The sequence below is a fragment of the Haematobia irritans genome, chromosome 4, assembly GCF_050003625.1.
Source record: "Haematobia irritans isolate KBUSLIRL chromosome 4, ASM5000362v1, whole genome shotgun sequence".
Classification (NCBI taxonomy): Eukaryota; Metazoa; Arthropoda; class Insecta; order Diptera; family Muscidae; genus Haematobia; species Haematobia irritans.
The window spans coordinates 77,094,896-77,118,039 of record NC_134400.1 but is presented as its reverse complement, the minus strand read 5'-3'; the positions used below and the strand labels follow the sequence as shown (position 1 = coordinate 77,118,039).

General features: G+C 36.8%; 1 protein-coding gene across 1 annotated transcript in view; it reads left to right on the top strand.

Moving 5' to 3' along the window:
- Window positions 1–1,786: 1,786 nt before the first annotated feature.
- Window positions 1,787–23,144, top strand: part of LOC142235616 (uncharacterized) — a 212,017-nt gene continuing 190,659 nt past the window's right edge. The window contains exons 1-2 of the mRNA XM_075306879.1: window positions 1,787–1,797; window positions 1,921–2,257. Coding sequence (XP_075162994.1) covers window positions 1,787–1,797; window positions 1,921–2,257 — 348 coding nt within the window. The remainder of the gene's footprint in view (window positions 1,798–1,920; window positions 2,258–23,144) is intronic.

Below are 23,144 nucleotides of genomic sequence, written 5' to 3'. Positions count from 1 at the left end.
TTTTCTCACAAGTTTAAAGGTATCATCTTGTATATTACATCGAATTGTATACACTCAAAAAAAATTGTCGCGAGGCCAAAGATTACATGTCCTTAAAATACGAATGCAAATGTTGCTTAGTATAGAAGACACATTTTTCTAATATAAAGTTTTTTTCCTTGTCGAAAAGTCGATAAACTTTTCAATGAAGTCGTATTGTCCTTACAATTAAGTGATTTGACTTAAAAATGGGTATCATAATATGAAAGAAAAAACTTTTGGGCTAAAGTCAACTTGACTTTAATAATTCATAAAAATTCTTTAAAATTAATGAAATTGCCTTTAAATTTGTTGTCTTTTTGCAACTTGACTACAAAGCAAAAAATCATTCAAAAATAGGACATGTTTTCCAACACTTTATTTTAAGTACGTTTTTACTTGAATCATAGCATAATTTCTACTGAAAGTCGAGTCTGTATTTGGAAAATAAAGTTGTCGTTAACTCGTTTTTAAAGGACTTTGATAGCATATGAAGAAAAAAAGCTGAAAAAACGAAAAATTAAAATTTGCTTCCTAGAAGCAAGTACACAAATCCCAAATTTAAAAGAGAATTGTGTCTTAAAAGTATCCTTACCTGTACAATCCGCTTTTTTTGCTCGGAATCAATACCAAAATTGTTAAAGTGAAGACAAAATCTTTGGAATAGGGCATGCTTTTTTTCAGTGTATGCAAAATGTAAACAATACTCTACATAAAAAAGAAAATAATAGATTGCATTGCTATGTATTGAGATACACAATTATATCTTTTTACATATTGTTCATACAATGATATAAAAATCTATGATTATCTATGATCATTAGCGTAGCTAGACAATTTTCCTAGGGGGGGGCTATAGCCCCCCTAGCTAAAAATTTATATTTCATTTATTCATATTTCAATTAATGTTTTATTTCATAAAAATGAATAAAAAAATTAGACAAAATAACTCGAAAATTAATTTATAATAAAGCAAGTAAAAGTAGTTCCACACATTTCCCAGAAAAAAAATTGGAAGTTCTTCCAAAGGCACAACTTTAAAAGCACTTCCAGAAGATGTACTCCCAATGATGTTCTTTATGTTAACTACTCAGGAAGTTCTTTAAATTCAATTTTTTATAACTTGGTTTTTTCATACTTTTAATGGGAAATTTTAACTTTTTGTTTCAAATATCGTAAAAACGAAGTAAGAATTCATAAAATGGTACAAATAATTTAAATTTTGTCGAAAAAAATTCTAAATCCAATCTGAAAAACTTGTGAATTTTTGAAAATATTTGAGGTCAAACGTTTCCGACAAGCATTAGAATCCATTAAAAATTATAAAAATTATTTATTTGACAAAATATAACAGAATTTTTTAATTTACATTCAAAACATTGAATTCGGATCACACCTAAAGAAGTGATGCAAATTCAGTGCAACGGCTGTTGAAATGGAGGACTTCCGTCCTATGACAAGCCCATGTTAAATTCATCGCTTCTTCGCCAATTTTGCACCACTTCTGGATCCAAAAAGATCATTTTCATTACTTTTTTGGCTGGGCTTGTTTATTTTTTATAAAAATGGAAAATCGTAAATAGGTTTTCAATTTCTGGGGGGGCTAAAATTTTTCTGGGGGGTCTAAGCCCCCTCCCCAGACGCCTTCCTACGCTTATGTCTATGATTAGAGTGATTCAAATAACCATGCGGACAGAAAAATAGACTGACATACTTAGAATAGGATATTATGTGAAAGTAGTAGAGTAGATCATTTGATGTCTTTCATATGTTGCAAATGTATAATACGAACAGTAATATCCACAAATAAATAAAACTATTTGTATATATACATACATAATACTAACGAATTACGACCTTCTTTAGTAAAAGAAAATGTACACTCCCGTTTTTTTTATACAGGTTGAATAACAAAAAACAACGTGAGAAATACAAAGCAATTGTGAATCGTCAGCGTCAAGTTATTGGGGAGACCAAACTACAAAAATCGGAACCTATTTTAGAGAGAGATAGTGAAACGATTTCAACTGGAAAATGCAATATCATAAGCTTGAACGACGATGGAGGTGATGAAGACGAAAAGGATTCCAGTGTGGTATCAATGGTTGAACAAACTAAATCAAGCTTATTAGATTCCTGCGGTAACTTGCAAATGCGTTTTCCTCCGCAAAACAACTCCCACGCCACAACTCAAACTCAAGAATTTCAACCTATTAAAGGAACTTGCCAGTCCAGTCAGGTTAGAAAATTTAAAAATTTATTAGTTGCTAACAATGTCAAGAGAATTTGCCGTGTTTATACCTGTAAGTTAAGGATAAAGATTTGGACCAGGGCTCAATTTTAAAATAACGATAACGATTTCTGTTGTAACAACCTATCATACACAGCCACACAATATATATGATAATTTATAGTATAAAAAGGAGATCAAACTTAAACTTTGGCACCAATTTTTTCTACATTACATTTGTTCCCTTTGTTATTTTAGCGCCTTCTGATATCGACAAACAGGAAATATTATTGATTTTTGCATTATCTGTTCGATATTATTGAAATCGGTTCAGATTTAGATATAGTTTCCATATAGATCTTTCGGCCGATTTATATTTATATGACCATAGAGTCAACGTTTTATCCCAAACTACGCGAAACTTTGCATAGAGAGTAGAATTAGCATTCATATTATGCATGCCAAATCGGTTCAGATATAGCTTCCATATATGTTTCGCCCGATTTATGCACATAGGCCAAAGTTTTATTCCGATTTTATATGAAATTTTGCACAGGGAGTAGAATTAATACTCTTTCAAAGCATGCCAAATTTGTGGCGAAAATGCTGTCCGATGCAAGAGAAATAACTCTGGTTGATGAAAGTTGTGCCCCTGAGGCAATGGATTTCCTTGGAAGTGGTAGTTCTTATGTGGAATGTACCATACTCGGTAGAGTTGGGCATTCATACGACACTGATAATGAATTGGAATAGAATGAGGAAAACGAAGATTAACTATCTGAATTAGTGGAGCCAGGTAACAATTTTTGGTTGGTAATGACGCATTTAAATGGGATAACATTTATAACCGTGTCCAATGAATAATACATCTGTTGTCTTCGAGTGGTTCATAACAACTGACTGTCATTTATCATCTCACATAATATATAATAGTAGCCTGACAGTTACTCAATACGTATCGTATACAACACATCTCCCCTCTCTTATTGCAAAAGTTACAAATAAAATTTAAATTCAAAAATAGTTTCATACAAAATATGTATAAATTCATGACAAAGAAAATGCATAGAATTCCTGTGGTATCAACCACATAATCGTCCAGCCACTGATGCAGTCGTATATTTCTTCTAGTATTCGCCCTGACGTTAGGTACCACGTCAATACCGATTAACTCCTCAAACCCAATGAATGTTGACCCTGGCGAACTTGGGGTGTCGTAAATGACTGGTCACGGATGTCTGCATTAGCTGATTCTTCTATTACCTCTGGTTTTGAACCTCTGGCTCCAGTCGTCCCCTCTCTCCAGAACAATATCTGATGGCTCATAATTTGCATCATTATATGCTCACACCACTTCTTTACATGACCTAGCCTTGTCATTAATCTTTCTCAATTGGTCAATGTGCCTACGCCAATACCAGTGTAAATCGATTTTTTCTGATACTATTCCAGCCTTCCATTTAAGCTTGTCCATATAATCTCGGGCCATCACGACGTCACCTACGATTCCTTATGGTAACCTCGTTATTCGGCAGAAGAAGATCTAATCTTGTTCTTATTTGTCGCCCAAACATAGCCATGGTAGTTTATTCGTAGCCGGGTGTATTGCGCGTCTATATGCGAACAGTATTTGGTCTAATTTTCTTTGTAACTCCTCCCGCAGTAGATGTCCCTTACGAAGACAGTTGAGGCATAATTTGAGCCTCTTTGCTTCTTTAAAACGAAGAGGGGGCGAAAGATTTCCAAATGGTGAGCAATTAACAATAAAATGTTCCATTGAGTCACAAAATGCACACAAAGGCGATGGTGAGCCGGCAGCTAAATGCATGGACATGGCGATTCTTGGAAGTCTGTTTTTTGGTATGCTGGCGAATAGAATCCAAATTTACGCAAGAATTTTCCAAATTTTCCAGCATGCGACATCTCTGCTCCAAAAATGACGACATGGAATCCCAACTCGGCAGCTCATTAACAGGCAAACCCTCCTCCCATTTGATCTGCGTCGATCTATCTATCTTAATGGTTGCTAGATAGATTAAAAGGCCATCAGCAATTTGTTCTTTTGATGTAATGGTCATCATAGCACGCAAATGTGAATTCAATTTATCGCTAAGGTGACGTAAAGCTCATACAATAGTCATTATACTTCGCGCCAATAGTTTTTGCAAAATCGCCTATCAGGCAGCGACCCGTTATAGCAGATATCAGGAGTGATATCTGACGTCTCGAGAACACTAGCATATTTAGTGTACGGTTTAAGTTTAAATGGGGCCATATTTGCTTGGTGTCGTTACAACCCTTGCAATTCTCCCATCGAACATTTGCCATCATAACAGCCTTCTCATGCAGCATGAGCTTGCAGGTAGCCAGGGGCATACTAACAGATTCTAGTTCCCCTGGAATAGTAGTAGTAGTATTTTCTTTATTTAAATTTCATTAAATTACAATTCAAATATTTGAATAAAAGTAAGCAATATATGTATGTATAATTTAAATATAAGAAAGATAGGATTCATTCGACTATGACCTTAGGTCGTCAGTCTTTTATAATATTTTACATAAAATTTGGAAGATATACATGCTTTGATTTATAAGTTGTATTCACTTAGAAGATACGTTCTATATTGAGTACATACTCTGATGAAAGAAGCTAAATTTTTCCAGCTAATTATAAACCCATTTAGTATTGATATAAGTTCATGCTCTTCAAGGAATCTCCTTTGGAAGTACATTTTTCTGAATTCCTTTAGGGCTGGACATCGACCTAGGAAATGTAGTATGTTTTCTGTCTCATTTAAATTACACATAGAGCAATTCGTATTACCACCCATGCGAAAGGTTCTGCCATTTAATTCTATCATATCGGCCCTTGCCTTAAGGATCCATGTTATTTCATGTTGAGCTAAGTTTTCATTAAAATATGTATGCCCTACTCCAGGGTCTAGTTTTGAATAAATTCGATTTGTTTGATTTGTTTTAATGTATGCGCTAGAAATGTATTTTGACGTGAGAGAATGTAAAAGTATTTCCATGTTGCTGATCCATTCTTCTTTCGAAGACCATAGATTTACACGAGTCATGTTGTGTTCATCTAACAATGCGTTTAATTCTTTTGTCCAAAATATCTGGGCTTCCAACGCCTTTTTTGCTAATTCCTGTGGCAGTCTGCCATTGTTGTAATCAAATATTATCCGAAGTAGATATTTTAAGTGTGTGGAGAGAGTGTAAATGTGGCTTTTTTCGACTCCTGTTTCTAAAAAAAGTATGTATGTTGGTGTAAAAGTGGGCATTCTTAGAACTTTCTTAAGAAAGAATAATAGTAGTTTATCCACTTCATCGAAATTTGAAAAACCCCATACTTGCGATCCATAACTTTGTATTGCTCTACATACTGCTAAAAATAACTTCCATTTTGCGTTCAGAGATATGTTAGATTTGCTAAGAAAATTTCTCCATGTTGTATTTATACTTGTTTTAGCCGCATTATTGCGGGTTTCAATGAGTTTTTTAAAAGAAAGTTTTGGCGTTAAAATCATACCTAGGTAACAATATTCTGATGTAACACAAATTTCGTTTCCATGGTAATACCATTTTTCACTCACCGATAGTTTCCCTCCTTTTCTAAATACCATAATTTTGGATTTGTCTAAGTTTACCTCCATGTTCCACAACTTGCTGTAGTTTTCCAACTTATGTATAATACATTGCATCATATATGTGTCATTTGCCAAAATTACAATGTCGTCCGCATAAAGCAAAAGTCGGATATTGAGCTTGTCAATATTTACACCACCGCCGATATATTCATGTAGATCATCTAAGTAAAGCGCAAAGAGTAGGGGTGATAACAAGCATCCCTGCTTAACTCCCCCGGATGTACTAAATTGGCTAGATAATTCTTTTCCCGTCCATATAGCAAAATCTGTATGTTGATAAACATTTTCGTTAAACCGAACAACTTTTGTAGATACACCAATAAGATGAAGTTTGTATATTAGTGCTTTATCGAATGTTGCTTTAAAATCAACGAAAAAAGCATATGTTTTCTTGTTCTGGTGCCAATTTAGATGAATAATGGAAGCAAGATTGAAAATATTGTCTGCCGTGGAATATCCTTTTCTGAATCCTGCCTGATATTCGTTAAGTTTATTATGGTTTTCGACCCAATTAGCTAGCCGCTCTGTTAGGATACCCATCATTATTTTAGGTAAACTGTTCATAAATGATATGCCACGGTAGTTTTGCGCCAATATTTTATCTCGTTTTTTAAAAATTGGGTATATTATACTTTTAACAAATGAATTATACACAATTATACGTAATCTCAATACGTTTCATTTAAGTACCAAGTATCGTAATTTGTTTAGTGAAAAAAAGAGCGAAAAACTAAAAATAACGGGATATCTCAAAAACTGTTCCATAAAAAAAAATTTAGCATTTTTTTCGAATTCAGCAGATCAAAATACATAAGAAAGTCACCTCTCATCAAATGTACATTTTCAGTGTAAACTAGTGTTATTCTCCTGAAATTTGTAGATAAAGAAGTTTGGAGTGTTTTATTTCAATATTTTATTCAACAAAGACATAAGAAGCAACATTAAAAGGCAACTCAGTCCATGTTTTATAATATTCTTTTAGGACTTTTTCGTATTCAAAATTTAGTAATAATGACAAACAACGATTTTGTGTACATTTTCTCCAAGCAAACTTGACTGAACAAGTGTTCACTGACCACACTTGTGGGTGGAGCGCATAAATGCCGCTCTGTTGAAAAGGAGAACTCGTCCAATATTCAATTGTGTTACCATTGCGCAGTGGGAGCCGCCGTGGTGCAATGGTTAGCATGCCCGCCTTGCATACACAAGGTCGTGGGTTCGATTCCTGCTACGACCGAACACTGCATTGTGGAACGCCGTTCGGACTCGGCTATAAAAAGGAGGTCCCTTGTCATTGAGCTTAATATGGAATCGGGCAGCACTCAGTGATAAGAGAGAAGTTCACCACTGTGGTATCACAATGGACTGAATAGTCTAAGTGAGCCTGATACATCGGGCTGCCACATAACCTAACCTAACCTAACAAATGAAGGGTCAGCTCTACCAGTTTCAAAGATATTGTTAAACATTTTGGTTATTTCTTGAAGGAATTCGTCCGGTGCAAACTTGTAAAACTCGTAAGGTATACGATCTTCGCCAGGAGCTTTATTTAACTTAGTCTTACTTAAGTTTTGTTTTAATTCTGCTAAGGTAATTTCCTTATCCTAGCATAGTACATATGTGCATATTGAAAATTGTTGCTTATTTGAGGGCGGTTTAGTAAATTTTCAAAGTAAGATCTTAGTTCATCTGCCTGCACTACAATGTCAGTTGTTTCTTGGTTTCGAATTTCTCGTGCTATCTTCCACCATTCTTTTGAATTTTTCACTTGATCTATTTTTCTTTCAAGTCTATAATAATACTCGTATTTAGCATGGTGACATATTCGTTTATATTTTTTGTTACAATTTAAATATTTATTTTTGTTTTCTATGCTAGATTCCTTTCTGTATTTTCTCAACCATTTAAAGGATTCTTTCTTGCATTGTGACACCGTATGTCAAACCATTTTTCTGATTTCGTAAATATAATTCTGTTTTCCTGTGTTGATTTATATGTTTCTTCTACAAGACTTGTTAGACGTGTGAAATCGCTTAAAGAATCTTGATAACCAGTTTCAATTAATTCTCGCAGCTTACTTTGGTATTCTGCTAATTTTCTATGGTTCCATTGGAGCTTTGGTAAGATGGTATTTGTGTCATTTCGATATGACGTAGATTTGACAACAACTGATAGAGTTATTGGCATGTGGTCTGACCAGATTTGATTATCGACTTTAAAATAAGTAATGTGGGCCAGGAAATCTTGTGAGATTGCGCAGATATCGTTTACTGATGTCCCAACCGTGTTTATAAAAGTAAATTCTCCACAGTCATCACCCTGTACCATACCGTTGGCTATCATCATCCCATAGTCGTAACAAAATTGAATAAAATCTCTTCCTCTGGCGTTTACTTCTTTATCTCTCGACTTCCTCTCCAATAAAATAGTACGCGAGTCTATGGGTAAATCATCAACATTTATCTGAATTTTACCAATACGTATATTTTGATCGCCAATTACTATTGGGTTTACTATATCGTTTTCCGAAAAAAGCGTATTTAATTTTTTGAAGTCTTCATACCAAGTTGCCCCTCTCATATATACAGGTATTATGTTAAATAAACTTTCTTGTAGAGATACTTCAATAAAAGTTATATTTGATTTTGTCTGTAGTGAACATTTTATGCCTTCTGTCCTCAGATATTTTTTTACTCCGATTGTACATCCTCCCATGGCTCTTCCAAATCTGGAGTTTTTCTTCGCTGGTTCCAAGTGTAATATAAAATCCCCAAAATATTTTTCAAACTTTCCTGCTTTATCGGAGGTTAGATGGGTTTCTAGTAGAGCAAAAATATCGTATCTTCGTATATATTGAAAAAATCTGCATATATAAAATTTATTTTCTATCCTACAATATACATTGTAGGATAGAATTGTTAAATTGAAATCTTTTACAAGTTGTTCAGTTTTTAAGTTCAGTTTTTTTGGTTATTTGTATCTAACAATAATTTACAATTGAGCTTTAGATTTGTTGGGGATTTTACCGATCTAGGACACATTGCATTTTCATAGATTTTTGTAAGCGGCATACCCTAAACAATAGATAACTATCCGATGCGTGATTTTAATTTCGGAATAGAGAGAATGAGATTGTCTCTCGTGGAAGATTTATTTGCATTGCCATAACTATGATTGTATTAGTGGTTTTGGCGCATTTTTTTTTTGCCCATGAGCTGGTCTTATAGGCCTATACATAGTTTTCTGATTTTTGACATGTACCGTTTGTTGGAGGGTATTATTGACGAGGTATTGAAAAAAAAGAATGAGTCAGTTGAGTGATCACAGGCTAGGAAAGAAGTCAAAAAAATTTGTACATTTTTAGTGCTTTTTTTAAGCACGTGCAGTCATCATACAATGAAAGACTTATATTTAATTCTTTGTATCAACGTTACAAACATTAAAACTAAAGTTAAAGACAATAATATCGAAAGAAGATATAATCAGCGTACTGAAAAGAAACTTCTGTAGTGCTTTTTTTTTAACACAGTCATCATAATATGACAGAATTATATTGAATTCATGATATAAACTTAAAGAAAAAAACATTAAGACTAAAGTTAAAAAAAAATCAATAAAAATGAAAAAAAAAAATAATAAAATAATAAATAAAACAACCACACTGTAAGTTCCAACGTGGCCTTATCTACCAGTATAGACACTTAAAAGAAAAACATAGTAGAATCCATGTTCATGAATACCTAACAGCTTAAAAGGAGAAAACAAATAAAAAGGAAGAAACATCATTAATTAAAATACTTAATTGAAGAATTTGATACCAATACTGCTATGACAACAGAAGCCAAAAAACGATGCGCTTACTTTGAATGTCATCATATTAGCTGTATACCTCCCCGAAAAAAAATGTTGAATTTCACTGTAGAGTAAACGACAACTGTAACTGGAATTTATGTAAAGTTTAACTAAACTACTGGATTGCTCAACCGATATATATATCTATTCAACCGCTATTAGAATACTCATTTCTTCTAAACTTTCGGAACCAGACCCACGATTCTAAATTGCAAATTATATTAAGACTACGAACAGATGTCATTCAATACATATTCGATGTTAAATTTAGAAATAAGTGGTAAGTATAGATTTAAGATTATATGAACTACACCCTCACAAAAAATCGCCTCTGTAACATATACTCCCAAACATATTTTGCTTCAAGCATATACATTTTTGGGTATTGCCCAAACATTTATATGTTTGATCTCTTCCAATATATAATATGTTTGAAAGCATATTGGTCTAAACAATATATGTTTGGGTAGTCTAAGTTCCAAACATTTTGTATTTTTGCATCCAAATTCAATAATGTTGTCTTCCAAAAAACAATATGTTATTATGTGAACATATAATATGTTTGGAAGCATTTTGCACCCAAAAATATTATATGCTTAAAAAAAATCTCCCAAACAATATTGTGCTCAAAATTTTATTTATTTATTTATATATTTACAATAATAATGAATTATGAAAATAAACAGGTAATATAGGTGCTAACAACATAGGTTTTCGACCTGAATGCTCAAAATTTTGTTTCTGCCTAATTGTATATTCCCCCACATCTTACTCACTTCCACGCGATTTTTTAGTTCTTAGCACCTTTTTCTGCAATACAAACATTGTAGAAGAATTTATTCAATTTTATGATTTTTTTATTTTAATTTTACCTTTTGCCGGACGGGGATTCGAACAGCGGACCACACAGTTTGTAAGGATCAAAGAAGTAGCTGATCAATTGCCCAAGGAAAAATAAAATGTTAATTTTGTAATAACAAGCAACAACCACCAACTTAATTCAATATCGCTCCCTGTTAAATAGCTACTAAACACATATATATTTATAGGCTATTTCTAAATTAATATATGTTTGCATCCAAGCATATTATATTTACAAACATTTTATGTCCCAAACATAATATGTTCTAACATATTAACATATATGTCCCAAACATGTTATGCTAGTTTATGAACATTATATGCTTGCACTCAAAAATATTGTGTTTAAAAATTTGTGTTCCAAACATATAATGTTTATAGCCAAACATATGAAAAACAGTCTTTTTCATCTGTGTATATAAGAATCATAAAAAAACTGTAATTATTTTCTTCAAAGGAATTAATAATAATTTGTTTTAAAACATGGATCTATAATTTTTTTTAATTAACGGAGTTAGCTGAAGCGTATGTAAGTCCAATAGCAATTCCTGAATGGGGCAACATAACACGAAGAGAGTACACATGGTTGTCATAGGTATCTTTAAATGATAAGTGGGAGGGTGAATAGTACTCCTGGCGACACCAGACCTTGTCGCCAAATTTAAATAGTCTAAACTTGGGTTTGCTGGTATGAGCATTTATTTGATGTGTTTTTTATTTCATTCTAGTGGCCTTTGTAATGGCATAATTTTACTATGTTTACGAGTTCGAGTTATGCGGGTCAAGAACCGAGCCACTTTGAGCTAGCCTTATAAACTTTATTATGCCTACACTCGATATTCCTCGACATGATGAATTTAATTTAGAATCACACTCGTAACAGATTCTTTAGTTTATCACCATGCAATTCGCTCAATATGTCTTCGGCCTTTTCTTTTCCGCACATTAGTTCGCTGTTTTTGGACCAAGACATACTTTGGAGAAATACTTTATGAGTTTTGTCGATACGCAATATTTCTTCTTTAAGCTGCATCAATGATTTTCGTTTTTCTTGTTGCATATCAGATAAGTCTTTTTCTATCCGTATTCCTGTACCAGCCAAATTCCTAGTATTTTGGAAAACCTTATCGGCCATTCGTTCTGTTTCCATTGTTGCAATCACGGCAATTTTATCATTTGTTCTGAAAAGTATTCTTGCTGATTCTACGTTGACATTTGTAAGTTTCAATAGATTGTTGCATACACTCTGAATTTGTTGTCCATATGAGAAACCCGGGTTTTAATATCTTCTATATCGTCCTTGGTACACAGATTTCTCAGTTTTTGTTCCATTGTTTCATCCATTGTTCTTTGCATCACTATCATCAGTTCTGATACTTGCACATTTCCCAGCAGCTTTTGAGATGCTGCGGAAGTTGCATTATCAGGTGAAGTGTCTATAAGCATTCTTTTTGCTGATTGTGATATTTGAACGGACGGGGTTGTAACCGGCGTATTATTATTCATTGTGAATGGATATAGAGTGACTAATCTAATCTTGCAATCTGGGAATGATACTCAGTTGTTCATATGACCAGGCACCCATATTAGGTGAATATTGTACTGCTCAGCCATCTCATTGAGAGATTTGCGGCAGTCGATGGCCGTTTTAGAGTTGAGGAACACAGAGTCCAAGGATTTTACTGCAGGCTGACTGTCTGAGTATATATTAATGCCCACATTTTTGGAACATTACTTCTCAGCCAATTAGCCACCTCTCTTATTGCTAATATTTCAGCCTGAAAAACACTACAGTGATTAGGTTATCCTTTCGCTATTCGAAGTTCCAGATCATTAGAATATACTACGAAACCCACTTGTCCATCCAATTTGGAGCCATCAGTGTAGAAATCTATATATTCTTTATTCCCCGCCAAAGTGTAATCCACTATGTTAGGCACATCTGGTATTATATTGAGGACCGAACTGTGACCGTAACATTTTTCCGACCACAGCGATAGCTCGCGCAACCGCACAGCCGCTGTTGCAGCTGACTGTTTGGCCAAAATGTCTAAAGGCAATAGATGCAGCATAACATTAAGGGAATTTGTTCCTGTCTTGCTGAATGCGCCTGAGATACACAAGCCATACGCTGAACTTTGTCTAAACTTGTCGGCTGGTGAAGTGCCGGCCACCAGACTACAACAGCATATAGCATTATAGGTCTAACCACTGCCGTGTATAGCCAATGAACAATTTTCGGTTTTAGTACCCACTTTTGTTCCTATTGCCTTTTTGTACGAGTACAAAGCTACCGTTGCTTTTCTCGCCCTTTCTTCAATATTAAGCTTAAAGTTCAGCTTCCTGTCCAAAATAACGCCAAGGTATTTTGCACACTCACCAAAGGGAATTTCAATACCCCCTAAGGAAATGGGCCTAACCGTGGGAGTTTTGCGATATTTGCAGTACATGACTAATTCTGTCTTTGCAGGATTTACCCCAAGACCATTGTCTTTCGCCCATTTCTCAGTTATCCGGAGGGCCCTCTGAATAATATCTCTGATTGTGGATGGGAATTTCCCCTGACTGCTAGAGCCACATCATCTGCGTATGCCACCGCTTTTATCCTTTCTTTTTCTAGGGTAGGTTAGGTTAGGTTAGATTAGGTGGCAGCCCGATGTATCAGGCTCACTTAGACTATTGCGTCCATTGTGATACCACATTGGTGAACTTCTCTCTTACCATTGAGTGCTGCCCGATTCCATGTTAAGCTCAATGACAAGGGACCTCCTTTTTATAGCCGAGTCCGAACGGCGTTCCACATTGCAGTGAAACCACTTAGAGAAGCTTTGAAACCCTCAGAAATGTCACCAGCATTACTGAGGTGGGATAATCCGCCGCTGAAAAACTATTTGGTGTTCGGTCGAAGTAGGAATCGAACCCTCGACCTTGTGTATGCAAGGCGGGCATGCTAACCATTGCACCACGGTGGCTCCCTTTTTCTAGGGTAACCAGAAGGTTACTTATAGCAACATTCCAAAGAAGAGGTGATAGAACTCCTCCTTGGGGAGTGCATCTGTTCACATATCTTTGTATGTTTGCTTACTTTTGCTTTTCTAGGGTAACCAGAAGGTTATTTATAGCAACATTCCAAAGAAGAGGTGATAGAACTCCTCCTTGGGGAGTGCATCTGTTCACATACCTTTGTATGTTTGCTTGTCCTAGTGTGCCTGAAATACGTCTCTTCGTTAGAAGTTCGTCTAACAGCCTAGGTTAGGTTAGATTAGGTTAAAGTGGCAGCCCGATTAAGATTCAGGCTCACTTAGACTATTCAGTCCATTGTGATACCACATTAAACAAAAGTACCTATTACATATGGGCACTTCTAGTTTTAACCGTTGAACCTTCTCGATTATTTTCTTCTGTTGAACCAACCAGATTGTTCCAAAAACATTAGCAGACTGCTTAAGTTAACGTTTTCCAGGTCCGCCAGTAACCTGAAGCTATATACCCCTAAAATTTGCTTACGCCTTACACAAAATGCAGGACACTCACACAAGAGGTGTTTTATTGATTCCTTTTCCTCCGCATCATGACAGCTCATACAATAGTCATTATACTTCGCACCAATAGTTTTTGCAAAATCGCCTATCAGGTAGCGACCCGTTATAGCAGATATCAGGAGTGATATCTGGCGTCTCGAGAACACTAGCATATCTAGTGTGCGGTTTAAGTTTAAATGGGGCCATATTTGCTTGGTGTCGTTACAACCCTTACAATTCTCCCATCGAACATTTGCCATCATGACAGCCTTCTCACGCAGTAAGAGCTTGCAGGTAGCCAGAGGCATACCAACAGATTCTAGTTCCCCTGGAATATGTAAGGTAGTTCCTAGCCTTGCTAGCTCATCTGCTTCGCAGTTCCCCGGTATGTTCCTATGGCCAGGTACCCATATTAGGTGAATATTGTGCTGCTCAGCCATCTCATTGAGAGATTTGCGGCAGTCGATGGCCGTTTTCGAGTTGAGGAACACAGAGTCCAAGGATTTTATTGCAGGTTGACTGTCTGAGTATATATTAATGCCAATATTGCTTGGAGCATTACTTCTCAGCCAATTCACCACTTCTCTTATTGCTAATATTTCAGCCTGAAAAAACACTACAGTGATCAGGTAATCTTTTCGCTATTCGAAGTTCCAGATCTTTAGAATATACTCCGAAACCCACTTGTTCATCCAATTTGGAGCCATCAGTGTAGAAATCTATATATCTTTTATTCCCCGGGGTCCGTCTACACCACGCCTCACTGTTGGGAATTAGAGTCTCAAACTTTTTGTCGAAAAGTGGACTCGCCAAAGTGTAATCCACTACGTTAGGCACATCTGGCATTATTTTGAGGACCGAACTGTGTCCGTAACTTTTTTCCGACCACAGCGATAGCTCGCGCAACCGCACAGCCGTTGTTGCAGCTGACTGTTTGGCCGAAATGTCTAAAGGCAATAGATGCAGTATGACATTAAGGGAATGTGTTCCTGTCTTGCTGAATGCACCTGAGATACACAAGCACGCCATACGCTGAACTTTGTCTAAACTTGTCGGCTGGTGAAGTGCCGGCCACCAGACTACAACACCATATAGCATTATAGGTCTAACCACTGCCGTGTATAGCCAATGTACAATTTTTGGTTTTAGTCCCCACTTTTTCCCTATTGCCTTTTTTCACGAGAATAAAGCTACCGTTGCTTTCCTCGCCCTTTCTTCAATATTAAGCTTAAAGTTCAGCTTCCTGTCCAAAATAACACCAAGGTATTTTGCACACTCCCTAAAGGGAATTTCAATACCCCCTAAGGAAATGGGCCTAACCGTGGGAGTTTTGCGATCTTTGCAGTACATGACTAGTTCTGTCTTTGCAGGATTTACCCCAAGACCATTATCTTTCGCCCATTTCTCAGTTATCCGGAGGGCTCTCTGTATAATATCTCTAACTGTTGATGGGAATTTTCCCCTGACTGCTAGCGCCACATCATCTGCGTACGCCACCACTTGTATCCTTTCTTTTTCTAGGGAAACCAGAAGGTCGTTTATAGCAACATTCCAAAGAAGAGGTGATAGAACTCCTCCTTGAGGAGTGCCTCTGTTCACATACCTTTGTATGTTTGCTTATCCTAGTGTGGCTGAAATGCGTCTCTTCCTCAGAAGTTCGTCTAACAGCCTAAGTATATCTGGATCAACATTTTGAGTTGTCAGTCCATTTAATATCGAGCTCGGATGGACATTATTGAACGCCCCTTCGATGTCTAGAAATGCCACGATTGTGTATTCTTTGACAGATAGTGAGCTTTCAATAAAACTGACTAGTTTATGTAATGCGGTCTCAGTAGACCTGCCCTTTGAGTATGCATGTTGTCGTTTCGAGAGCAAACTTGAATCGACGCTAGTTCTAAGATAAATATCTATCATCCTCTCCAGAGTCTTAAGTAGGAATGATGATAAGCTGATTGGTCGGAAATCCTTCGCATTGGAGTGAGAGGCTTTTCCCGCTTTAGGTATGAAAACGACTTTTGATTCCCTCCACTTTCGTGGAATATATGCTAAGTTGATACATCCTATATATATCGCCGACAACCAGGGGATAATTCTGTCAGCCACCGCTTGTAACTCCGCCGGAGTAATTCCATCAGGTCCGGGGGATTTGAATGATCCAAAGCTATTTAACGCCCATTTTATTCTCGATTCTGATACAATTTCCTCGATAGGAAACGACCGCTGAGCCACTATGGCACCGCCAGTGCATGGTTCAACCGTCTGATTTCCGGGAAAATGTGTGTCCAATAGTACCTCCAGCGTCTCCTCACTGGTCGTCGTCCAATTGCCCTCCGATCTTTTAATGAAACCTGGAGCGGAGCTCGTAGATGCTAGAACCTTCCGTAGTCTGGAAGCCTCGGATGTATTCTCAATGCTGCTGCAGTAATCATTCCAAGAGTTATGCTGAGCCTTTCTCAGTTCTCGCTTGTATCCTCTCAGATTCTTCTTGTAAGCGTCCCAATCCACAGGAGCTCTGGTGGGCTTTGCTTTGTTAAAGAGCTTCCTGCAGGATTTCCTCATATTACTTAATTCCGTAGACCACCATGGTGGTCGATTTTCCCCCCTTGGCTTCCCTCTAGGGCATGCAGCTTTCAGTGAGATGTTGAAGGCCTTAGTAATCCGCTCCACTGCGTGTTCTATATCTTGCACATTTCTCATATTTGTCTCTGTTATTTCCGGTATCATCATATTGAACGATTCCTTATACCTATTCCAGTCAGTTTTCCTAACATTTGGCGGAAATATGGTCTTGGTGATATGAACATCAAATTTGAAACTGACGTAGCGATGATCTGAGAAGCTGTGTTCACTTAAAACCTGCCACTCAGATATCATTTCATTCAGTTCTTGCGAGGCCAAGGTGATGTCCAAAACCTCTTGCCTGTTTTTAGTGGAAAAGGTTGGGACATCTCCCTTGTTGCAAACTACCCCTTGCATTAGTATCACTACTTCCCCATATACTATGATGCATTCGCATCGCATCCCATAATAAGTTTCGTCTTTGTTTTCAGTGACTCCTCCACTAAGGTCTTAACGGCACATGGAGGCATCTCCCTGTCATGTCCCATGTAGACCGAAGATACCCAATATTTGCATTTGGCTATTTCTAAATTGGCAACGACAGTGTCTGCATTGCACATTGAAGGAAGCAGAAACAAGTTAAGCTCGTTTTTAGCAATTATACAGGCTCGATTTACATCATTACCAGTATACTGCAATAGTTTGAACCCCGGAGTACTTAATTCACATATTTTGTTTCTATAAACATATGGTTCTTGAATAAGAACTATATCTATGTCCCCTTTCATCAGGAGAACTTTTGAGGCAGCACTTGCAGCCTTACAGTGATGAAGATTTATCTGGAGGATCCGTAGGACCATCGAGATTTTCAACAACCGTCACATCAGCCGCTTCAATCGAGTCATCAAGAATGTCCTCTTCAGAGATCTCGGTGACTCTCGCAATAACCATAGTTTCAACTTTGGTGAGTTCTGAGGCAGTAGAAACCTCCTCTCGCATACGGTGTCTATCCATGTCTTCAACTTTGGTATCTCCCTCGACTTCGCAAGAGGATCCGCTTACCTCTGATTCAGACAGAGGCTTGTCTATTTCTGAATCCTTTAGCTGATCGTTTTTATATACCTTCATTTGGATATAATGGAAGCTATAACATACACGGCCCTGGGACTTTGCTAGATGTGGCAAAGACTGAGTATTCAATATAAACACTGTACTAAACAGTTCATTTACTATGGGTAGTGGGTACTTGTCCACTACTAAGACGGGGTTGATCACTGCTTTGTAGTCCCCACAGATTCGGATCTTATCATCTTTCTTCCTGACAATCACAACTGGGGTCGCCCACTCGATACGTTCCACTTTTTTAATTACGCATCGCTTACCTGCACACAAAAAAAGTTTTTTCTGATTCAATCACGAAATTAATTGATCCAATTAATTTTTTAATTGAAATGTGTTTAATCACAGAAATGATAGTATCAATTAAAAAATTAATTGACAGTCAATTAAAAAATTAATTGATCCAATTAAATATTTAATTGATACTATCAATTTGTGTGATTGATTTTTATTTCAATTAAAAAATTTGTTAAATCAATTAAATTTTTAATTGAATATTTTTTAAAACTCAATTAAGATTTTAACTGGAAAAATTTTCGTGAAATTTTTTTCTGTGTGGTTATCAAGATCTTCTACTCTCTGCAGCAATAGAAAAGGTACTCGCCGCGCCTTCAAACATTTCGGTATAACTTTGGGTCGAATATTCTGACGAGCCTGAAACCCCTTTATCTTGCTCACTATTTTCGAAGATATATTCGAAATTTTTTCCAAGACACTTCTTAACCTGCCGTCTAAATTAGCTGATTCCTGGATCTTGTTTACTCTTGCCGATGACACACCACTTCTTTTCAACATATTCAGCCAGTCCAATCTAATTAACCGATTATAGTAATACCTCGATGTACGTCGTGATTGGTTTCGGAAATTGACGACGTTAACCGAAACGACGTAAGCCGAATTACAAATTGCTTCTACTTAAGTCCGCTGTGTCCGAGAATCAAAACAATAATGCATTCATGATTGAAAAACTACACACACGTAGAAATACATCAAATGCTAAACGTGTGCAGAGTTAAAACTGGGATTCCTCTGCTTTTACTTATAAATTGTAAACAACTGAGGCGGCGTAAATCGAATGGCGACGCGAAGATAAGTTGGATGTAACAAAAAAAATCGACGACGTAAATCGAATGGCGACGTAAATCGAAACAACGTAACCTGAGGCGACATTAATCGAGGGATTGCTGTATTACGTACCAGATGCATTTTAAACTTTGACATGTCTTGTGATCTTACTTTCACCCAAATATAACCACCGCAATCAATCGGTGTCTTGCAATAACTATATAGTACCAAATATGGCTCATGTATTCTTATTTTCTTTGAGAAATATTTATAAGCATCAGCAAGGCTTATGTAATGTTAAATGTAATATTACGATCTTTCACTTCTAGTGTGCTTAGAATTTTATCACGAATGTTGAATTCTTGCTTTCCATCTTAAAGACTTCTTGCTCCTATTCTTCCTTTCCACTGCATTCACTGTCCGATATTTGTTTCATTGTTCTTCTCTCCTTAAAACACCCGTCGCAAGTGACCTCTCTTTTTGTAAAAGTTACATACCGTATTTAGTAGCGTAGCCGTAACATTACGACAACGTATGATTTTTTTGGGGATTAGCCAACTTGAAAAAAAAACGTACCAACAAATTATCAAGAACTGGCAGAAAAAGTTTTTTTTTTTTACATTTAAAAGGAATTTAACGAAAAAATATTAATCTCATCGTCCATTTTAACCGAAAACAACACAATACTACATTTTTAATTAAGTATATTTTTACGCTAATCGCATTTTTCATCGATGACGCTTGTATTTTGATCATCTGATACGACGACGACAAGTATATGTTTGTTTTTTTCTGAATCTTACGACACACTTACGTTTTGCAAACGTTGGGTAATCGTTTGTATGGGCTGTCGTATACACAGAAAACAATTTCCGTAGTTAACGCCAAATTTAACTTATTTTTATTGCAAAAAAATTATTTGTTTATATTTCAATTTTATTATATTTTGCGAAACTTTCCACAGTCCAATGAAATTTTCGTTTTTTAAGTATGTCTCAAACATATTCTGAAGTAAACGCGAGTATTAAGTTCAATGACCGTACACATAAGTTCATTTTTAACTAAAACAAATGAAAATTTTCGTACGATTCCCAATAATAGTAAGAATGAACTAAAGGGTGATACGGTCAAAATTTGGTCAATATAAACTTGACGTATTTCTTTCAATTTTGCATTTAAAAAACCTGAACACCCCTCATTTTGAAGGTGTGTGTGTGTGTAGAATGTTGCTCCTATTTTGATTTTGGAATTCACTCTTCAGTTGTCAAAATGCCGTCCAAGCAAGAAGAGCAGCGTATCAAAATTTTGCTCGCGCATCGCGAAAATCCGAGCTACTCGCACGCAAAGCTGGCAAAATCGCTAAAAGTTGCCAAATCAACCGTTACAAATGTAATTAAAGTGTTTGGGGAACGTTTATCGACAGCCAGGAAGTCTGGATCGGGGGAAATCGAAAACCGGAAGCCGCTGAGACGACAAAGAGAGTTGCCGGTAGTTTCAAGCGAAACCCTAACCTCTCTCTGCGAGATGCCGCAAATAAGCTGGGTGTATCGTCTACAACCGTGCATCGAGCCAAAAAACGAGCCGGACTATCGACTTACAAGAAGGTAGTGACTCCAAATCGCGATGATAAACAAAATACGACGGCCAAAGCGCGATCCCGGAGGCTGTACACGACGATGCTGATGAAGTTTGACTGCGTGGTAATGGACGACGAAACCTACGTCAAAGCCGACTACAAGCAGCTTCCGGGACAGGAGTTTTATACGGCAAAAGGAAGGGGAAAGGTAGCAGATATTTTCAAGCACATAAAACTGTCAAAGTTCGCAAAGAAATATCTGGTTTGCCATCTGTACCTTTGGCTTGAAAAGCACCATTTTTATAGCTTCCGGGACTGTCAACCAAGAAATTTACTTGAAAGAGTGTTTGAATAAACGTCTGCTGCCTTTCCTGAAGAAACACGGTTGTTCCGTACTGTTTTGGCCGGATTTGGCATCTTGCCATTACGGTAAAAAGGCCATGGAGTGGTACGCCGCCAACAACGTGCAGGTGGTTCCCAAGGACAAGAACCCTCCCAACACGCCAGAGCTCCGCCCAATTGAGAAATACTGGGCTATTGTCAAGCGGAACCTAAAGAAGACCAAAAAAAAACTGCTAAGGACGAGCAGCAGTTCAAGGCAAACTGGCTTTCTGCGGCGAAGAAGGTGGACAAGGTGGCTGTACAAAATCTGATGACAGGTGTCAAGCGTGAGGCCCGGCAATTCGGATTTGGAAAAGCCTAACTGATTATTTTTCCTGAATTTTATACTAATTGAACTTGAAAAAGAAATTTAATTTGATTTTTTAAATAAACGATTTCACCGATTTACACGCGTTTTCCCTTGACCAAATTTTGACCGTATCACCCTTTATACATGGATCAACATTCAGAGTTGTCAGTCCCTTTAATATCGGATGGACATTATTGAACGCCCCTTCGATGTCTAGAAACTCCACGATTGTGTATTCTTTGACAGATAGTGAGCTTTCAATAAAGCTGACTAGTTCATGTAATGCGGTCTCAGTAGACCTGCCCTTCGAGTATGTATGCTGTCGTTTCGAGAACAAACTTGAATCGATACTAGTTCTAAGATAAATATCTATCATCATCTCCAGAGTCTTAAGTAGGAATGAGGATAAGCTGATTGGTCGGAAATCATTCGCCCTCGAGTGAGAGGCTTCTCCCGCTTTAGGTATGAAAACGACTTTTGTTTCCCTCCACTTTCCTGGGATATATGATAAGTTGATACATCCTTTATATATCGCCGACAACCAGGGGATAATTCTGTCAGTCACTGCTTTTAATTCCGCCGGAGTAATTCCATCAGGTACGGGGAATTTGAATGGTCCAAAGCTATTTAACGCCCATTTTATTCTAGATTCCGATACAATTTCCTCGATAGGAAACGACCGCTGAGCCACTGTGGCACCGCCAGTGAATGGTTCAACCGTCTGATTTCCGGGAAAATGTGTGTCTCCTCACTGGACGTTGTCCAATTGCCCTCCGATGTTTTAATGAAACCTGGAGCGGAGTTGGTGGATGCTAGAACCTTCCGTAGTCTGGAACCCTCGGACGTATTCTCAATACTGCTGCAGTAATCATTCCAAGAGTTATGCTGAGCATTTCTCAGTTCTCGCTTGTATCCTCTCATATTCTTCTTGTAAGCGTCCCAATCCTCAGGGGCTCTGGTGGACTTTGCCTTGTTAAAGAGCTTCCTGCAGGATTTCCTCATATTACTTAATTCCATGGCGGCCGATTTTTCCCCTTGGCTTTCCTCTAGGGCAAGCAGCTTTCAGTGACATGTTGAAGGCCTTAGTAATCCGCTCCACTGGGATTTGTATGTGGGTCGTGCAAACGTGGGACACGACCCACATTGCCGGGCAAACACAATTCCCTGAAGCTATGCCCGCAAGTCCGAAGCGTGGTACCTTCCAACATATCTACCCTGTAGGTCCTCAATATCGTAGAGTACATTTCCTAATTTTCTTCTAATTCTACATTTCATGTACTTAGGATTGAATTTTGCATTCACACAAAAATTTTTTTTTGATTTCAATCACGAAAATCGCGGATTCAATCTTTTTTTAAATGAAATGTCTTCAATCACGAAAATGGTAGCATCACACCCATGTTGATTGAAAACCAACACGATTTTCAATTAAAAATTTAATTGACTTTTGTCACGGAATCAATTAATTGTTTGATTGAATCAATTAAAAACATGATTGATTTTTAACATAAAATTCAATCACAGTTTTAATTGAATCAATTAAAATTTTAAGTAATTTCGCGACAAAAATTAATCAACTATTTGATTCATTCAATTCAATCAAAAAATTTATATATTGCGCTCCCAAAATCGTATTTAGTTTTATTTGAAATAAAAGAAAATATGTGTTTCTTATAAAACATATTTAGTATTTTATTATTTTTTGAATTATGCAATAGACAAATAAATTTGGTCCTTGTCATTTGTGTTTTGTTGTAACATAACTTATGCGCTTTACAGACTATCAGTTATTCCGGACGACAGTGCTCGTGTCGAACATATCCCATATATTGTTCACATTATAAGTTAAGTCCAAAGGCATAATCAATACTACTGCATGTTTATGGGATCGATAACACATTTACCGATTATTTAGTCATCGCCGACAAGTCGTATCGATCCGACACATTATAAGATTCTTTACAAACACCGACATTCCGTCCGGAATAACTGA